This window comes from Melozone crissalis, unplaced genomic scaffold, assembly GCF_028551555.1.
Source record: "Melozone crissalis strain CALT ecotype California unplaced genomic scaffold, PUWL_Pcris_2 ptg000013l_1, whole genome shotgun sequence".
Taxonomy (NCBI): Eukaryota; Metazoa; Chordata; class Aves; order Passeriformes; family Passerellidae; genus Melozone; species Melozone crissalis.
In genome coordinates this window covers 44,919,548-44,940,465 of record NW_026535791.1, presented here as the reverse complement: position 1 = coordinate 44,940,465, position 20,918 = coordinate 44,919,548, and the positions used below count along the sequence as shown (strand labels likewise).

The 20,918-nt window shown below is 39.8% G+C and overlaps 1 protein-coding gene across 1 annotated transcript in view; it reads left to right on the top strand.

Annotated features, from left to right (window-relative positions):
- The window catches only part of AFF3 (ALF transcription elongation factor 3), a 318,188-nt gene that overhangs the window by 175,735 nt on the left and 121,535 nt on the right, over nucleotides 1-20,918 (top strand). Inside the window, exons 6-7 of the mRNA XM_054272311.1 lie at nucleotides 12,663-12,749; nucleotides 18,201-18,237. Of these exons, the coding sequence (XP_054128286.1) occupies nucleotides 12,663-12,749; nucleotides 18,201-18,237 (124 nt within the window). The remainder of the gene's footprint in view (nucleotides 1-12,662; nucleotides 12,750-18,200; nucleotides 18,238-20,918) is intronic.

The window sequence follows — 20,918 nt, the reverse complement described above, 5'->3', positions numbered from 1 at the left end:
CCAAAGTACAACTGATCTCTTATGGCTGAGCATGATTTAAAGGAAAATCTTTGAAAGAAGTATAACTGCCTGAATTACTACTCTTTTATATGTTTTTAAATGAGAATGTAAAGGCCAAGGGCATTTTTTCCTATTTAATACTATTAAATCCATCATTAAATCTCTCACTGAACACTGGGAGAATTTAATGGTGCCCTCAAGTGCCGATGCTGATGCTTGACTGTGTTAATATTGTTGTATATACAGATACAATAAATAACACTTAGCTAAGGTAGTGTTAGCAACCTTATTGGGTGTATCAATACAAATAGCTGCACTAATGAGATTAAGCATCAGAAACCAACAGCATTGTGAATTGAGGCACTGAGGCTAGAATATGGATAGGGATTCAACACATTGAACCTATCAATAAAACTGAACAGACTCTACTAAAAGCTTTACTGCTAGTTGGCATTAAAGGATTAATTTGAAAGTACAGTTTTTATCTTTTCTCATCTCGCTTTATCACATCCTCTGTCTTAAAACTCCTATTTTTCTGGTGCACAAGTATTATGAGTGCTTCTATTTGCTGAACAGTCTGCAAAACCCTTGGCAGGTCATAGTGCTTTGCCTTGCTGTAACACAAGTTCCCTTTGGTTGATGTAATCCAGCACTGGGAATGCACTGGGTTTGTACCACTGGTATTTTTTATGTCTGGTATTCTGAACAAAGAGTTGCACTAGTTGAGTCACCTCTAGATCACTGTTTCTTCTCTCCACACTACAAACTACATCCTTTGGATGTAGCTGCCTTGCCCATGCAGATTATTTTAAGTCGCCTTCTTGCAGGAGACCCAAATATTCATTATTATAGTACTTTTTTACCAGTGCAGACATCTCCAACTGACTCCATTGCATTTTGAGGGTATTTCCAGTTTATGTTTTTATTGCTAGTAGGGGAAGAAGCTTTATGTTGTTATCTTTCTTCTGATGGGCTTCTATGAATGCTAAAGCTTAGAAGGATCTATCCACTGCTTTGTTTTACTAAGAAACTCTTTCAAAGTTAAAAAGAACTGACCTAAAGGACTAATTTTAATCAACAGGGGTGAAAACCTTGCTTGGGCAGAGAAATCCCTGAAGGCTTAAATGGATATTAATTGCTACATAGACATTATCTGAACCTTCTCATTTCAATGAATTGCAGTTTGATGCTTCTTATAAAGAGGAATCAAAAGAAATTAATGTTTGCTACCATGAAACAACCTTTTGTGGCACTCAGTATTTTAAATTTCCAATGCTAAGGCAGTTATTTCTGTTTCTCTGCACTCTGAAAAATAGGTAACATAATTAAATAGTGGTAAAGATATGTCCTGTTTCCTTTTTCTTTATGTATTACTTTAATTTTCCACATGATTTCTAAGAGGTTAAAAAAAAGAAAACATATACATCCTCATTTTTTAAATGTCAGCAAAGGAATGTTAATTATATTGTAAAGTGGATAAGTAAATCATGTAGTTAAGAGCTCAAAAATAAACAAGCATTTGTAACCATCTTATTTCCTTGCATACCTCTATCATAATATAGCCTATAATTTCACAATCACCTACTGTTTGCTGGCAAACATATTGAGGAATTTTTTAGAGAGTCATAAAAACTTTTGCTAGCATCATTTTTCATATCATTCTAGCTGTAAAACCAAGTTATGTGTGGTGAGAGTCTGGTACAGCACCGGCAGAGAATACCTAGAAATGGTGAGGCAGCCTGACATGCTGTCCCAAAAGGTTTGCTGTGCCCCATACAGGGCCTTCGGCAGTTCAAGTTAAACAGTTAAAAACTGTTTCAAAGATCTGCTTATTTTGCTTTCTAATAATTTAATGTGATTTTCATTTTAGTTAAAATGGCTTAAAAATCATTGCCTTTTTTTAAAATAGATGCAAATTTCTTATGCAGGCAATAATGCATAAGATACTGATGTTAATCTATTTTTTAATGAAATAAATGATGTAATGGATGAAGCCAGAACATGTTTTCAGAGTTGAAAGAAATCCTCAATGTATATTTTCATACCCTGTACTATTTTTTCCATCTGGAACCACAGATTGGCATGGTCACCCTCACTGCCATCTATGTCGAGAGACAAGGGTTTTCTTAAGGGACTTTCTGACTCAAGATTCTTTCAACCTTAGTTCCAATTTTATGAGTTGTAACTCATAATAATACTATGGTACTTACAGAGATTATGGGGATGCTGAGGTGCCTAATTCAGGTTTGCAGACTACCTCACAAATGAAAGCCAGTGCGTATAATAAGCACAAAATACTGTTTCAGGGCTTAAAACAGACAGAGCTTGAGACAATAATAGCTTTGAGGAACACACTTAATATAAGCACTAGACAAATGTAAATTGCACAGCTACAGCTACAGAATGGTCCCCTTCACTGCTCCATGGCTGTGTTTGCAGCTAGAGAGAAGCACACACACAAAATGAGCTTTAACAAGAAATGCCAGATTGCCTAGGGACATCTGAGGCAAACAAAGGGGCTCTGCCTGCCTCTGACAGCATTGCAAAGGCCACCCCATGTGTTGCAGGGAGAAATTGTAAGTGCTGTTTCATGCCCATGGAATCTGGAAAATATGGACGCGAAACCTTAAGGCACCAGTGCTGGCTCCGGAGCACAGGATGGTGAGCAGAGCTCCCAGCCAGGCAGGCTCCCTGCTTGTGCACAGTGCCCTCACAGGGACTCCCAGCACACCGTGCTGTTGGCAAGCCTAACATCTCTCTGCACAGCAGCAAGGGACTGGCCTCCAGCCCCCTCCCCACTCTTGTAGAGGATGGTTCAGATCTTAGGTCCACTGATGTGCCCCATGCTGTCTTTCTGCAGGCCATAGCAAGAGTGTTGGGCAAATGCCTCCATTGTGTTTATCCCCACACTCAGATCCCCAGGGTTTATTGTGGTGCTTATGAAATCAAAAGCAGCAGAGGACAAGTATGGACTATAGGTTACTGATACATAAGGAAATAAGAAACTTCTGTTTCTGTGTTTTCTAAAGCACAATGGGACATGCCTTTCTCACAGTCACTCCTGTTGTGGTCAGTACCTAACATTCACATCTGAAGGCAAATGGTTCATGTGTTTTCTTGACTTACAAAGTATGTATTGACAACGATAAATGCTGAGGATTTTGGTAGACTGAAAAATAAACAAGAAAATCACACTTAGCTGCATTTTAGGTGTGAGTCTGAATGGTGTATCTTATCACCCAGAATGACTAATGCTCTGACCTGTGTGGCAAGCCAGATAACTTCAGCCACTCTCCTCTGTCTTGAACCTATTATCTTGTATTTGGCTGAAGCACATAATTTGGAAAAACATCCTTTATCTTATGACTTGAAGAGATGAAGATAGGCATTTCCATAGCACTGCATCCCTGCCGTGAACCACCAGCTCATGAGAAGCTGTTCTTTTTTCCCTACCTTCGCCTTGCCATTTGGTTCTCTATCCATTGCCTTAGAAGATAAAATACACACACAAGGTGTGTATTGTAACCCTAATGACATTAGTGAATTTTGTCTTTTTCTATTATTGTGGACTGGCAAGAGTTTCCCCTGACTTTTTAAGTCATGTCTTGTGAGTCCTATTGAAGGTGTTGAGTAGAGGTTCTGCCTTTCCTGGGGACACTTCACAGTTAGCTCCAAATAGGTTTGCTAGAAGTCATGTTACAGGGGTTTTTCCCCCATAAAGACGCTTACACAAATCAAGCCTAGTGGCTCTTAGTGTAAGAGAGCTGATTTCATCTATGATCTTTTCTCTGTTCCTTTTTTTTCCCACTTCTTCAGAATTCCCAGCGTTTCTGAAGAAATGTGTTCAAGGAAACAGACTATTACAGCATTGGCATAACCAGTTCTGTTGCGCTACCATATCCAAATGCACCCCAATGGATTGAGCTCTTTGGGCAAGAGTATGAGATGTGGGATGTTTGTTTTTAGTTTCCTGTCCTCTGATTATCTCTAACACCTTTCTGGCTCCAGTGTCCCAGCCTATGGTATTCCTAATTTCTGGACATGAACCTATGTTCAACTCTGTATACCTCTGTACCCTTAGCTGAACTGTTGCCTTCAGACATTGCATTGTACCACTGTGCTACTTCTAGAATACAAACCAGCAAGATTTAACATCTTTCTGTCAATTCAGATCTAGGAGGCATATGATGTAACCTTGAGAACAGATGGCTGAATTCACATACACTGAAGCACACAGTGCTACACTGATTTCTTAATCTCATTCAGAATAAATGACTTGTATATGAACAGATTCCCCAAGTTGTCAGAGCATCATAAACAAAATTGTCTGCTAATTGCAGTCAGCCACATCCATGCAAGGTTGTCCAGGAAGGATTTACAGGCTGCTTTGCCTTGCAGAGCCTCTTTGTTTTATGGCAGGGAAAAGGGAAGGAGGGGCTCTGTCTTGATGCTCAGCTCTTCAGTCCAAGGCTCCAGCCTGCTATAATTTTCACCTGTAAATTTAACAGATTTAATTTAATTTCATTAACAAACCACAAGTGCAAAACCTCTTGGAACTTTACTTTATAGAGCTACATTTGACAGCATTTTAACTTCTAATACTCTAATTCTGACTTTTTTCTTTTTATGGATTTTTCTTACCCTCTCTATCATCTTTTCACACTGACCAATTTTGTTGTAGTAGCACAGAACAGAAGCTTCCTTGCTTCTTGTTATGGTTGGCAGCCTTCACAGGTATGTTAGCCAAAAGGCATTTTGGTTGTGCTTTAACCCAGAGCACAAGGTACATTTACTTCATGTGGTGTTTGCCCGCAGCTTGTGCACAGCGCACACAGGCATCACTGTGTTGCCCCTAAGTTCATGGAGGCTGACATGCTCAATCAGTTGGCTGAACAAGCTGAGCTAAAAATACCAATTCATACCCACTGGTGAATCTCCACTGTGGATGCACAAAAGAGCCCTTTGAGTGAGGCCCAGGCTTTCAGGAACCAAGTAAGTCTTTATGGTACCCCCAGTCCTCTTAAAGTGGCTTCAGGGGTATGAAATTGGAATTAAGAACAAATTAGACTAAACCAATGACCTGTTATTTCATCTTCTGATCAGGGAGTGATCCAGGACCACTAAATGTACCTATCACAAAGCTTCCAGCCTCCCACAACATAAGACAATGGAAAAATTTGTTTTAAAAAAAATAGATGTTTTTTTCCCCCACAAAATTTGCTTCAATGACCGCCCTGCATTTAGCAGTATATTTTTGTCTGAATTAAAGGAGTGTTTATATTAGAACATTGCATGCATTTGTGGAAAAGATATTTCAGTATTGATAAATATTTACCGTGATGGTATTTCTGTCTTCTCCAAACCGCAGATGTTTTCCTTACTAAATGGGTCTGGTTTTCAGCTTTGAACATTTTTTTCTGTGCTTTCTTGTCTGTATTAATACAATAATCCATCAAAAAAAGAGTAAGACCCTGACCAGTGTCCTGCTATTTTTTTTCAATAGCCTTTGTTTTAACTTCTTGAAATGTTTCAAGAGCAATTCTGAGGCCACTAGCATTGCCTAAGAATTAACATGCTTGTTACAGTCTCTGAAAATGTGAGCTATATGCACTTTTTCATTATTATCTGAAATCATGCAGAGATGTGGACCTTGAAGTATCCTAGGTCTTTTCCTCTCCTCTTTTTCCGCCCCCCACTCCCAAGAGGCACCTATTCATCTTCATTAGCCACTTCTGTTAGCTTGCTGCCAACTGAGACTAGAAAACTAGCTGCATCAGTCTTGCATGGCAATTCAGGAATTAGAATCCATAGTCCTTGGGTGCAGGAGGTTAATGCACTAATAAAGATTGTACCTTGATTAACCATATCATCTCAGCTTGCCCAAGCAAGGTTGATTTTCAGACAGTTTGTTGTATCGTATGGCTCAATGCATTCATCTAGAAACATAGCTCCTTAGCTAGGAGGAGATATTCACCTTTGTGACTAAAGGAGAAATTGTACCTGTTTTTTTTTTTTCATTACAGTGAAGAATATTTAAAAAAATAAGGAAGTTGTCTAAATGCTGTTCTGGGATTTACCTGTAAAAGAATACCTTCCTTTCCTAATAAGGGAGGGGAGAGAGGTTTGCCCTAAACTCTGATATGGGAGAGCATGACATGGTTTATAAGCTAGTTACCTTGTTTTTAGAATGAAACCACATTTCCTTTAGGTATTCATAACTTCTTCTAGACTTACAGGCTCATTTATTCCCCCCAAAATGAATAAAAATTTGCAAGCCTCTATGTTAAAGAATTATAATCATACAAATGAAGGACCTAAATAAGTCAGTTTGATAAGTAAGCAGCTGTAGCCTTCTTTTACATTTATCTGTCCTAGATTGCTGAACCTTGAGTAAGTGTTGAGGTTATTTTCAGGATGGTTCCACTAAAGCAGAGATAACATATTCCAAACAGAAACTTATTGCACTGGCATTTCTGATTTGCTGTAGGGCGAATTAATCCACAGATCACGTTGCAACTGCTCATGATTTAGAATGGTTTAGTTCTGTAGATACCAAATATCTGGAGATTTAATGCTGAACACATTCTTTAGTGCTGCAGTCGGCAAAATCTCTTACCTTTTTCCTTTTCATGGGCCAGATATCTCTTTTTTCCTTCCAGTGCATGCCCATGAGCACACACACACGCACAGACACACACCCACGCACACACACACACACACACTCCCAAGTCCTGTTACTATCAAGCAGTTTCTGCTGATGACCATCTGTGCACATCTGAAGAACCAAGCACAGCAAAAAATGGCACAGTCACAAGCTACACAATTACCTTTATTTCTTTGTTTAGAACAAAAAATATTCCTTGACAAGCACTTGCCCCTGGATTGCCATGTATCTTTGGACATTATACCAATGAAGTCTAATGAAAGGAATTCATATTACAGAAAGCAACAGAGCATTTGGAGAGCCTTGGGACTGGTGCCAGGGGGGAAATGTGGTAGAATGTGTTTGCAGCAGATTGCTATGAAAAAAGTGACTCCTGAAATCATTTTAGCAGGAGTAGGAGAGACAGAAGAACTGCTGACTGAGGTTGAGTGCTGAACTGGCACCCAGCTCAGTGTCCTTACTGCAATTCAGCACCACGATAGGGAGCTCACTGTAGTTCCCTTATTTCATCCTTCAGTTAGTGGGTGAAGCCATGTGTGCCGCTTATCTCAAGTTTGGAAAGCATTTTGCATCATACATGGCAAATATTAATTATAAATTAAAGCCCACCCAAATGAGTGGAGAGAACATAAGTGAAAAAGGAAACAATAGAAGCTGGAAAATTACGAGGTATTTTGTCAGGTGGTGATGGTTCTGAATAACAAGTTATCAAAAGGATAATGACCAAGAAGAGATGCTCAAATGGAAAGCAGAAAAGTATCCATTTCTCCAAGGAAACTGTGGGGCTGATGAGGAAGTGGAAAAATGAGTTCTAAGTATGGATAAGTGACATCATAAAGAAACAAGATGAAACAGCTTGATCTTTCCATTTTATAGGTGCGTATTGGAGGTTTGGATTAGAAAAGTTGCAGCAATGACAGATACTACAGGAACCAATTTTGAAAAAAGAAAATTGGCTTTTCACATGATAGGAACCTTACCACAGTGAAATACTGTCAGCTTCAACACAGTCCCCAAAAGTTTCAGTGTCTGACTCTTTGCTTTGGATATTTGACACTAAAATCATAGCCATGTTGTCAGCAAGTGGCAAGGAAGCTTCATTGAATTGAAAGGGATATTTGCCAGCTGACAGCAGTTAAAAAGGGAGACTCATGTTAAAAAAAAAAAAAAAGATAATATTGTGAAGACAGAAGAGTAACTAGATTAGAGGTTCTCAGACTGTGTCTTGTGATCACTTGCTAAAGGGTCTTGGAAAGCTCTGCATTAGTATTGCATGGCCTTGACTTCCAGCTGAATAAATATACCTAATCCTTCCCTAAAATCTGCATTGCAGTATAGGCAACTACAAAGACAGATCCTCTCCAGTCCCCCTGAGCTAACCAGCAAGAGTATTTGCAAAGGAAAATTGTATCTCACAAATCTCCTATAATTCCTGTGACATGTCAGTAGAGCAGTGGATGAAGTTGAGTCAGGTAAAATAATTTTCGAAAGGTGTTTGACAGGGGCCTTTATGAGGTGCCACAAATATATCTTAAATCATCATGTGTAGACAGAGAAAATATTATGAATCAAAAATCAGCTAGGTGAGCACAAGCAGAGAGGAGGATTAAACAGTTGGTTTTCTTAATGATCCAGTGATAAGTTCTGGTTTTGGCACTGACTAAACAGCAAGATTATGCATGTGGTAAGACTTTAAGTCTAGATAATACCCATCTCCCTGCTTGTTATTAATTAGGATTTTTCTGAATCGGTTCAACCATTCCCGGTATCATGTGCCACACAGCAAGACTGATGACACTAGATAAATAGCATTGCCTTAAATCTAGAGTGAGTACTATTATTTACCTCTGCATGGTACTTTTCCTGAAAAATTATCAACAAGCTAGGGTTAAAAGCTCCAAACAAAACACTGCCAAGCAGTCATTAATCCCCAAGAAATGTGTGGTTACTTAATTGTTGCTGCAGAAACTGAACTTGGAGCAAGGATATGCAATACTATAGATTTCTTTATTTGTAGGTTTTCTCTTCAGTGAGAAGAAAAGCCAAGTTGGCATGTTGAGTAAGGTTAACTAGGCTTGGACCTTTATAGCTTGTAAAAGTGGACATTTATGTATGACTGCTGAAAAGTGATTTACTGCAGGCAGAGACGAGCAGAGTTGCAGGGTTGTAGAGTTACAGTATGCATGTGAATGAGACCTGCCATCACCACCAGCACCAGTGCAAAACAACATTGCTGCAACTCTCACAAAGAGAAATGTGTGTTACAAAACAAAGAGAGGGTCTCTGTGCTGCTCCTTGGGCTCGTGCATCTGGCTGCAGGAAGAGGAGAGCAGTCATTGTCATCTCAAACAAGCTGTCCTCTAGTTAGGCAGAACATATCATTATTCACATATATTTTTAAGCAGCCTGGTCAGGGCTTCCTTCTTTGATCTAGAAGTCTTTGTTTTCCCCACTTCTGGACCCCAAATGTCTTCTCAGTGCTTTCTTTAGTTGGCAGTGTTCAGGCTTTAGGATGAAGTTAATCAGGTTTGAAGAAGACTATAAATTGGTTTTAAATTGGGCCATTATCTTGTAGTGGCTGGAACATTTTCTGGTGCCAGGTGTTTCTGACTTATTTTTTGTTTGATTTCTGCTAAAAAAGATCCTGCTTTTTTTCTCTTTCAAATTTAAAAAACCTTTTGTGTCAATCAATGTTCTATCGCCAGTTTGAAGGTGCTAAGGCTCTTAAATACATTTAAATTTTCATCCGTCCTTTTCAAACAGCTTTCAGTCCATAGGGTGCTTTATGGCAGTCCTGCCAATGCCAAACTCCAAAGACAGGGAATTTTCCTGAGAAGAGATGTGCATGAAAGTTCACTTTACAATAAAAGTTGAGTCTTTTCTGTTTAGTTAGTTAAATCATTGCCATTTAGGCTTGAATTTTCAGACATTTCACACTATGTACCAAAAAGAAAGATCTCAGTATAATCATATGCCCCTCCTAGTGTTTTGAATCTGTCTCAAATATCTTCAGATAGAGTCTAAAATCCTAAGACTTGGCACACTTGAACATATTCTGGATTTGTTTCTGCTTGATCTTGCAAAGTGTTGACATTTTCCGGACACCTATATCCTTTCTCCTGATTTTTGAGGCTCTGTTTTTGGCAGCCAGAAGGAGACTCTGTGCATAGTTTAATGTTTCTATTTTCAAGAAAGCATTATACTACATCTAAATCTTACCACTCCTCAGTGCTGACAGCCTGTTGTTTGGGACATTTTTCATGGTGGCTTTCTGATTCTTTTTTTCTAATTTTATTTAGTTTTATAGTTTTCTGAATTTCAAAGTGTAGAGATAAATAAACAATGTATCAACACAGTGTATTATTCACAATAATACACAACTCAGGATATTATTCTAGTAAATTCATATTCAGGTATTCATGATAATGGCAATTATTAACCCTGGCAGATATCAGTAGTATTACTAAATCTTTGTGTCAGAAAGGGTTACATCAAATTTAAATTATGTAGAAAGCTTTATTTTATACCACAACTGAAAGTAAAGAAGGAGAAGAGAAAGTAGTTGGGGGAAAAAAAAGAAATACCATTAAGGCTATTTTTCATTGAAGTGTGGATGAGAAATAATGTTGGAGAAAAGAAGAAATGAAAGATTCTGACGTGTCAAAAAAAAAGGTCACCCTTATTTTTAATCAACACCCTGGTTCTTTCCCTGGATGAAGGCATCATTGTCAGACTCGGGCAGGCAAGGTGGGAGGAAAGAGCTCTGCTGCTGTAACAGATTGGTTCATGCTGGCACAGAGCAGACTCTTCAGGAGACATCTCCCTGAAGGTGACCGTGGGGTCACCAATTGTGTAACATGGAAGAACCTCTTGAGCAAGTGGCAATGACAAGCACTGAATGGAATATTTCACAAGTAGGATAACTTTAGGTCAAAGCCACCAGATGTTCCCAGTCTGGCTGCCCCCATTCTTCAATTGACAGAGATAACATAAAGCATTGCCCTTTGGAAGAAAGGGACACTTAGTCATTCCCATGTGTTCTTTTGGGCTCAGCACCTCAACTTTTTGTAGGAAAAAACACTTTGGTTGAGAACAGGGTTTTAGCAGTGGAAACATCTCTAGTCTATGTATGCGACATCACATTTCTCACAAAATAAATGGTCCTCCAAGGAAGAAGTAAGAAGAGCAGGTGTGAAAGTGGTACTTTTTTAGATAACAGACTTAGGGTTAAATATACACATTGCAAATCTCCTTTTTGTCAATTTATAGTCATACACATTACTGTTGGAATATTCCTTAATACATAATTCCTTAATCTTTTGCAAACAGTAGCACATGTGCCAGATACTTGAGGCAAACAGCAATCTGATTGCCTATGTTTTTTGCTGCCTGAGTTTTAAGAAGTTACTGTATATTAAAAATTGCTATATACTGTTATTGCTGGCACTTATCAGATAAGGAAGTCATAAGATGAATGATCTGTCTCAAAGAAGTGAAAAGCAAAGCAATTCTGATACTGAAACTGCAAACCAGATGATGCTCTGATTAGAGGCATGCACATAGATTACAGAAGTATAATAAATCATGCAACTTTTAGCCTCAAATAAAATAAAAGAATGCAATTTTTATTAGGAAATAAACTGTTCATCAAGAATGCTTTAAAGGTGACATTTATTGCTAATAAACTGTGTTGAAAGGACTGGTCCTTTCATTGGCAGAACAGCCAGAGACTTTCCACTATGTAAAAAATGCAGCAGCTCAGTCCATGCCGGGTCAGGAAGCAGTTCTGTCAGCACTAATGGGCAAGAGACTCACACACGCTTTTTTCAAACAAGAACATTTCTTTTCTCTTTAAAAAGGAATGAGTCATGGAAATATAACGCCAGTATTATTTTGGGAGGCTGTGGATCTCTGCATGGCTCCCTGGAATATCACTGAGAAACAATTCCACAGTCAGTTAATGGTAGCAAAACCCAGCAAAGCATCTGCCAGGCAGGCTCTTGATAGCATCAGCAATCCCCCTGCTTAAGGGAGGATGTTATTGGCTCTTCAGTTATTCTAAAATACAAACCAACTTTCAGGGTTGCCATGCTTGGCACTATTTCTCATATTAATTCTCTTAAGTTACTGTGTACCAAACACTGTGGCTGTTGGTGCTGAACATGTCAAAGAAACATGTCCATCCCTTAAGCTCCTGCACTAGAGAGGAACAAACTTCTTGCCTGAAGTGTTTCATTTATCCCTTCCCAAAAGCTGCCTTGCTTTGGACACCAACTCATTCAGACTTGAATCATAACAGTATTGAGCAGGTACCTACCTTCTACCTGAAGCTGTGTAAAGGATGACTACATAAAAGTCAGGTCAAGCTACATCTGTCTCTTAGGTATGAAAAAATGTCCCTCAAGACAAAACAGGGAGGAGAAAATGGTGGAGTGCAGCACCCCTTGTCTGGGGCTTGCCACATGTCTGTGTTCTGCAAGGCACAAACATGATAGAGTTAGGAACTTACTCAACTCCTTCACAATGATAAAGACAATTTTAGGAATTAACTGTTAGCAAGTGGTAAGCATTTACCATTCTGTCCTTGCCTGTGAAATCTGTTTTGTGGTTAGTCCACAGTGTGTACCCTGTTACCTGGTCATGAACTGACATTTCTATTCCCATCTACAAAAAAATGCACTTGTGTTCATCTCACCAGCCTGAATACATTCTGTGATTAAAATGTATTTGCAGATTGTCAGAAAAATCAAACTTTTTGCACTTAAGATGAATTATATATTCAGGAAAATGAAACAGTGCTCAGGAACTGCTCTCAAGAGTCTGTAAAAATCATTGTAGCTCATGTTTTGTCTAGATTAGAAGAAAACTGGGCATTTCCTAGAAGCTGCAGTAACTTAAATATTCCACTGCCCAGGTACTCTTGCTACTGATATGCTATCATTGTCTCCTTTTCTACTGACTTTCTAAATGGAGTTTGCTGAACAATATTGTTTTTCAGGAGATGACCCATTCATGGCCTCCACCGCTGTCAGCTATTCACACACCAGGAAAGGCAGAACAAAGCAAGTTTCCCTTCCCAAACAAGGTAAGGCATTCAGCATCATGGGGAAACATTCCTCCTGCATCTCACAGTGTGGCCTACACAAGGACATAGTGACTGAGGTCTCTGCGCTGAGGTTGATGCCCTGATGATGATCTTCTTCTTGTGTGTGTGCCAGTATTCCCTGTTTTTTCCCTTCTTACAGCCTCAGCAGGGCTACACAGTCTGCATCTCTTGGCAGCAGAATTGAAGGTGGTGTGGGGGTCACAGGTGCCTCATGGGAAGGCAAAACCACAGTTGTGTCTCTGCTGGGATGTCCAGATGGGGTGGCTTCTGCTGAGGCTCCTGACTGATACCTTAGGGCACAGACAGCAGGGGAAAGTCCAAAGCAAACGGAGCTCCTCCTTGCATCCATTGCTGCTGTGTCACTTGGCTTCACCAGCTGAGATTTTGGTTGAAACCTTGGAGGAGGCTTTCACTAGTACGCTGGCCTCTAGTTGGGGCCTGAGGATTGGCCATACATCCTCTGCCACCAGCCTGGCTTCAGAGGGGCAGCTTTGCTAGAGAGGCAGTCAGCCCAGTGCTGTGATGCCCAGAGGGGCCACAGAAGCATTTGCCAGAGAAACATTTGATCCCCCTAGAGACCAAAGCCACTAGTCCTGCTGATGCTCGCTTAAAACCAGCCCCACCATCGGATACGTATCCACTGCAGGATGCAGTGCAGCATGGTAAAGCTCATCAGCACAAGCTTGGGGAAATCACATTATTTATACATGGTAAGTCAGGAGGGAATGAAATCAACTGTCTTGTGCAAGAGCCAATAAATTTCACATTGTATCACCATATACTGTGTAGATGTCACAAGCATATTTCATGCAGCATTCAAGCTTGAAAGATGGTATTGATGCTGTTTATAGTCTTTTTCCTGTTAAAGCAAGCTCGTTTGGCAACTTTTAAGTCCATTCTGCAAAATTTAGTTCAGGGAATAATTATAACTACAAAGCCAAGAAAACTTCATTTGCCTACAGTAAAACAGCTTTTCTGTGGATGAGAGTGTCACGATTTTGAAGTATCAGGGGTGTAAACCAAGACATCTCTGGCATGTTATGAAAGAAAAAGAAGGAAATAACTCACTATTTGCTTGTTGAAGGCAGAAAAATGACTGAAGATGGTAGGTGAGGTAGAGACTTGTTAAAATAGAGTAAGTCCTGTAGGAGAGAGGTGGATCAGCAGCTTGCAGGCAGGTGAAGTGCCTGATAGGGATGACAAAGTGAGGTGGTGCTTGCAGTGCTGCATTTCCTGCCACAATTATCCCCCTACAATGTGTTTGTGTGGCACATGTGCAGAGATGCAAGACAAGGCACCTGTCAGTGGGTCTGTGTGGCCATCGTGAATCCACTTCCTCACAACTAAATGTATTGTGATAAATATAGGAATAGGAGAACCACAGAGCAGAGAGCAAAGATACATGAATAATGGTTGATATTGACTTTCTCATCTTCTCTCTGCCTGTTCATCCATCTCTCTGGGAAATTTTCTCTTATTTTGAATTGCAGAGCCATTTCAGAGATCTACCATTCATATTTAAAGATCTTTTCCACAGTGGTTTCCTTTTCTCTTGCCAAAGAAAAATTTTAAATTTTTTTAAGCTTAGGATGAACAAGGTTTCATCTAGTAATATGTGAGCATACTTTTGTACATATAATAACATCACAACTGTATTGTGGCCTGGGTGGTCTGCATGGACACAAATTAGAGTGCTTTGTGTGTGATGGGAAAGAAGTACCTTAAAAAACTCACTGGAGTCCTGGAACAATCCTGTATTACTTGCCATAGATTACGAACAATCCTGTATTACTTGCCATTACTATGCTACTTCTATTTTAAAATATTTTAAAATAATTAAAAGCTATTCTGTTGCTTAATTGGTAATCTGTACAGTTACAGACATGGGAAAGGATTTGCTTTTCAGACTCCAAAATGCAAAAAATGGTTTCCTAATTTTTCAAACATGTTTTTCAAAATTTCATAAGCTAGCTATTGCTTTTCACAAAGCATGGTGTAAAATCTTTATTGGACATCATAGGGAATGTCTCCAGAGCTCTTGGAAAGCTTTCCCACAGGTAAGCTACGTAGTTGTCCCTATTTTTTAAAACCTGAAGATGATACCAAACTTTTGTGGATCACACGTTATTCAGATAAATGGGTCTGTCAGTTAAGTAGTGACCAAGGCCAATAAAGAGACTGGAAGGCTAAAATCAGGGCAACAGCTTCATCTCTTAGTACCAAGTCATGCACAGTAACATGATTTCCTTTTCAGTCTTAAGGGCAGTGTTGAGACATCAGTTCAATCCATTTGCAAAGACTCTTCCAGCAAGAGAAGCAAGTAGGCTGCACCCACTTTTAACAGAAGACAGTTCCCAAACATAAAAATATTCATCATTTTGGGAATGGGAAAAAGAGAAGGCTCTTGCCCTGTTACAAGGATGCAAATCATAACTACTTTTCTGTCTGTAAAAACTGAGTGTCAGCATCATTAGTTTGCATTCACGCCACGCTGCTTTTAACCTGCAATTCAAGTAATTAGCGATCTGACAGCTTGAAACTTGAAATTTATTAATTAGGCTATTAAAGTTGCAAAGGCCACAGCAACTTTGGCTAGAGTGGTTTTGAAATCAGTCTAGTAAAAAAAAAAAAGCTAAATATCTGAGATGTATACATCACAAATGTAATGGAATTCCATATTTGAAACTGCACATGTAGTTGTATCAATCGATACAACTAAATGCCCATTTGATGGAGGGGATGGATGTGCATATGCTGTAGTTCTATATGAAATCAGTCCTCATTAGCATGGGAGGTTTGGATTGATTCACAAGGATGGGAGGAGAGTCTGGGTCAGGTTTGACACATGTGGTACTGCTCAGTAGGTTTCCAAGTACTATGCTGCTGGAGGAGCAGCACTAGAGACCTGTCCTTTATGTAATGGAGGGCAAAAAGTTCCATTTCATTCTTAACTTTTAATTTTCTTTCTCTCTGGAATTAATTTGTACTCTTGAATTTACTTGGAAGGGGCAATGACAGTCTCTTTATTTCTTGTTTTTCAAAGCTTAAGGATAATTGATTGAATGTATGATGTGACAGGCTGTGTGTGCTTTCCTTTCTCCTATCTCTGCCACACTTTGTTATGTACAAATGATCAGGCATTTCTTGATTTTAATTTTATTTAAAGCATCTTAATAAATAAACTTTAAATGAATAATTAAATTTGTAACTAAGAGCTCACTTGATGCTTGTGTGGATGAGCTTTCATGTTCAAGCATTAACTCTCTTGTGCAGAAAAAAATGTTGTTAATTCTGCTGCCTGCTTTGCTCTCTTTCTTCATTTTTACTGTGATTTCTTGTCTTGATAGTTTGATCAGGTGTTTGATTTCTGGTTATGTATATGTGATATTATGGGATCAGCCATCATTTTGTTATTTGAGAATTAATTTAGCCACTCCAGGAGAACTGGTTTCTTGTCACAAAGCTATTGGGTGATTATTCTCAGCAGATGCTAAGTTATCGTAGTGATGTTGTTCTTTACCAGTGTAATTGGTTTGCTTTTTCCTTTCTTATTGATTTTAACAAGCTAGAGGAAATGCACTGGACAATAATCTTCAGAAATGAAGGCTTCACCTTTTTTTAAAGTTACATTCCTTTTTTTTCCTCCTTAGTGGGAACATTCTGTATTTCTCTATGAGATATTTTTACTAGCCTTTGGCAGAGACAAGAACTGCACTCAGCAGTTAAAAGGGAAGGTGCATTCTTCCTGAGGTTAATGAAAGGCCAAAAGAGTCAGCAAGATCTTTGTTTAGAAGTTTCAAACACTTTTACAAATACAAATTCCCCTCAAAATTACTGTATTTCCTTGAACTTCTTCAGGTACATAAATTCTCTGTTTTGGAAACTGAACATGCTCCAAAAGCCTACTTTTATTGGGAGTGTGGTTGGCTACAAGAATAGCATTTAAATTCAGGTGTACATACCACTACATCACCACTGCAAGCTGATCTTGATTTTTTAAGATTACATTCAGTCACAAGAAAAAAACAGGCTTTAATCTCTCTCCATCAGAAACATTCACAAAAAGCTGATGCAATTTGTCAAAAGTACACAATTTCAGATTACTGAGAAATTATTCTTGGCATGTGAAACATGGTACAGATCTTTTCATATTGCAATAGATGGTAGAAACTCTAGGGGCTTGCCCAAAACTTTGACGTCTCACATTACAGGTATGTAGGATGGAAGTAAGTTGCACATGTGTACTATGGTATTGAAAATCCATGCAGTCTGGACAGACCAAAATGTGCAGATTGAGGGATTATGGTATTGAAATTACAGATCAAATCCATGCAGTCTGGACAGACCAAAATGTGCAGATTGAGGGATTCTGATCAGCTGAGCCCTCAGGATGCCAGGACCTGCTGTCCAACCAGCCTCTGTTTCGAGGGCCCACAAAGCTCCTGGGTCCCCAAGCCCCTGAGGAATTCTCCTGAGTGACTTAGCAGCACAATCTCAGCCCAACCAAGTCAGAGCATCCTCGGCTCTCTGGGACCTGCCGTTCCTCTCCCCATGAGCTCTGTGTTTGGCTCGTCCTTCTGCCTCTGTGGACCAGGATCTGGTCCAGTGCCCAGTTCCTCACCAAAAATGACCACATGTGTTCCTGTGGGTGCCTGGCCTCTCTGGGCAGCCTTAACTGCAGCATGGATATGAGGTGGCATTCCTGTGTGTGTCTGAGTTATTCAGAAGCAGAGTTACATACAGGATACTTTTCCTGCTGCCATTCATGGCAAAGTGTTGTTCTTTCCCTTGATTTAATTCTCTTTTTGCTATGGTTTATATTTGTATTTATAGGCTTTTAAAATATATATTTTTATGAATGCAAAAAAATTCTGTGAGTAAAGCAGAGTGAGGTAACATTTGCACTTGAGGGAAAAGTGGTCTGATTTATTGCACCACATTCACAGATATTGCTGTTGTCATACAAGGTCGACCTTGTAATCTCAGGGAACCAGAACTAGTCTGTATTTTCATTCTCTGATGCTGTCAATGTCAACATGTAAAAAGAAAAGACCAGCTGTGCTACTACCTCAGGAATCCAATGGTCCATGAAACAATATTGGCCTTCCCTCTGTCTTCTCATCTGAACTTGTGGAAGATAATAGACGAGTTTTGGCTGATCAATACATGAATAGTGAGCAGGAAAGTCATAACAGCTGTACAAGGAATTGCACCATTAAGGGGTTGTTGTGAAATAAGTTTACAAGCCTAATAATTAATGGATTTTCCAATAAATATTGGTCTTATTCTTGTAAATGAAAATTACTTTGAAACCATATGAACAATCATCAGTGCTGTTTGTACTGTTAAGGTTATCTTCAATAAGTATTGCAGCAAAAAAATATTTGCAAAAAAATAATACACCTTCCCTTTTTTCTGTTATTACTCTAGGAGTCACAACAGGGATCTACAGGACACAGCAATACAAGTAAGTACCAACTCATTTTCTGGCTTCATTGGGTGGAGGGGTAGACAATGACTTAGAAAAAGAAGTGGCTGATGAAGTAAGGGATCAGTGGAAGACTGGGACAGCACAAAGCCTCAGCAGGCAGTACTCAGCTATGGACAAATATGGAGAACTGAAGAGTGACCATCAAATTGTCAGCTCTTTTGGTGGCCTGGGGAGAACAAAAAGTTTTCATTTCACTATGGCTATTCCATTATGTAAATGACAAAGACTGAAAGAGCAAAGGAGTGGGTTTTTGGAAAGCCAGAAAAGAGCTGACCTACTTGCACAGTCATATCTAGACTGCCAGAAAATTGTGCAGAAAACTTGTAATCATTTATCTTTCATACACAATGGTATATTTTGTGGCTATTGCACAGTAATAAGCTGCATAAATCTTGCCAAACTAACACCAAATAACATTTCAAAGACCCTATGGCCATGAGTCTTTTTGGCTAGCAGTGTGGATAGGGGAGTGATGGGTGCTTGTGTGGCTCCTGCTCAGGGCTTTCCAGTAGACTCCAATTTACAAATCATGGTGCAGAACAGTAGCACTTTTATAACAATTTAACTGTGGTAAAAAACTTAACATCTGTATTGAACAGGAAGATTGAATCGTTCCGCGAAACAAAATATTAATCCTCTCCCTTGACACCTCTGATGGTTGTTGATGTTGTCTTGCATATGAAAAATACATGATTCTAGCCTGCTTTCCACATAAAATTATCACAACCAGAAGAATTATTTTGCTAGCTTCCTGACCTGTCAGCCAACACAAAGCCCAGTTTGCAAATTGCAGGGCTGTGACTGAAGGTGAAAAATGCCCTGAGCTCATAGATAGGGCTTTGAAAGGGTCTGGTCAGCCACTGTATGAGGGAAAAAACATCCAGAGAGACAAGACTGGGAGATACAGGCTTTTAAAATGGTGTGGCTCTTCACTGGGGAAAGGTCAGCATGAGGAAGACAATGTTGTGAAGAAACATGCAGTGGTGTCACTTAATTGCTGGCATTGGTTTGATATTGCTGCAAGTACCAGCACTAAGGAAATAATAAAAGGCAAAGGGTATGAGGTTCTGTCAGAAAATAATGAATACAGTAATGAGAGAAAGAAGCACAAAAGAGCCATAATAGAGAGGGCTATGCAAACACAGGCAGAGGCACAAGCATGACAAACACACTGGCTGAGCTGAGGGCTTTGCAATGACATCAGAGGCCACAGTAGTTGGCCAGCTTTGGTCCTAGCTGAGTATTTCCTTCTTCCAACACTTGAATAAAATAGGTTGTTCTGCAGATTTAATGAAACCTCCATTCCTGAGTATTACAAAATTGATCCTATAACCTTACAACTTTTCCCTGTTTCTTACTCCTGTGGTCTCTGACCCCACTTCACTTCCTATTGTCCCATCCCTCCTACATCCCCATACTCCAGTTTCTCCTCTCTTCATTCATCGTGCTCAGTAAAATCTGCAGCTGGGCAGAAGCTACACTTGGTACTGCCTAGCTGATGGCAACCAAGTGGAAAACAGCTGGACCCATGCAGAAATATTTTCTTTATTGGTGGCAAAGTTAGCATCACTGTTGGGTGCCCAGACACATTTTCTAACATCACAGAGAGAGCCTGACTACCTCTGAGAGCTGTATCCATGAGAATTCCTGTTGAAGTGCTGGAATAAGATATCAGATTAAACACAGTTAGAATGAGATATAGACTTTACCAGTCATCTATGTCAAACTCAAGAGAAACTTGGGAAAAAGTTATTTAGATGTGTGGTGGGTTGACCCTGACTGGACACCATGTGCCCACCAAAGCTGCTCAATTACCCTCCTGGACACAGGAGAGAAAATACAACAAAAGGATCATGGATGGAGATAAAAACAGGGAGACAGAACTCACCAATTACTGTCATGGGCAAAACAGACTCAACTTGAGAAAATAAATTTAACTTATTACCAATCAAATCAAAGTAGGACAATGAGAAACAAAATCAGACTTTAAAAGCACCTTCTCCTCACCCATCTCTTCATCCTGGGCTCAACTTCAGCCCCAAATTCTCTACCTCCTCCCCACCAGCAGGGGACCAAGGAATGGGGGCTGCAGTCAGGTAATCAAATCACACCTGGTCTCTGACACTCCTTCCTCCTCAGGGAAGGGACTCACACTCTTCCCTGCTCTGGTGTGCGAACCCTCCCACATGAACTTCATGAACTTTTCATGAGCCCTTCCCACAGGCTTTACTTCTCTTAAACTACTCCAGGACGAGTCTCTCCTTCAGGAACAGGCTGCTCCAGGATGAGTCTCTCCTGCTCAGGGAGCAGTTCCTTCAGGAACAGGCTGCTCCAGCATGGGTCTCACACAGGGTCACAGGTCCTGCCAGCAAACCCACTCCAGTGTGGGCTCCTCTCTCCATGGGTCCACAGGTCCTGCCAGGAAATATTAGCAAATTACTCTGTGAGAAAGAGCTCTAATGGTCAATGTATTGTGTTATCCAAGTGCATGTCTTCAGAGTCCCAATTAGCTGTTTTTTCCCATTGCACCCTGACTTCTTTGGAGTGGCTCTTGAGCCTGTCGTTTGCAGTGGTTTTACTGCAACTGCCAACATTGTCTTTCTCATGGATAGCATTTTCACTTCTGTCATCCCTCCCTCACAAGGAAATCAGAGCAT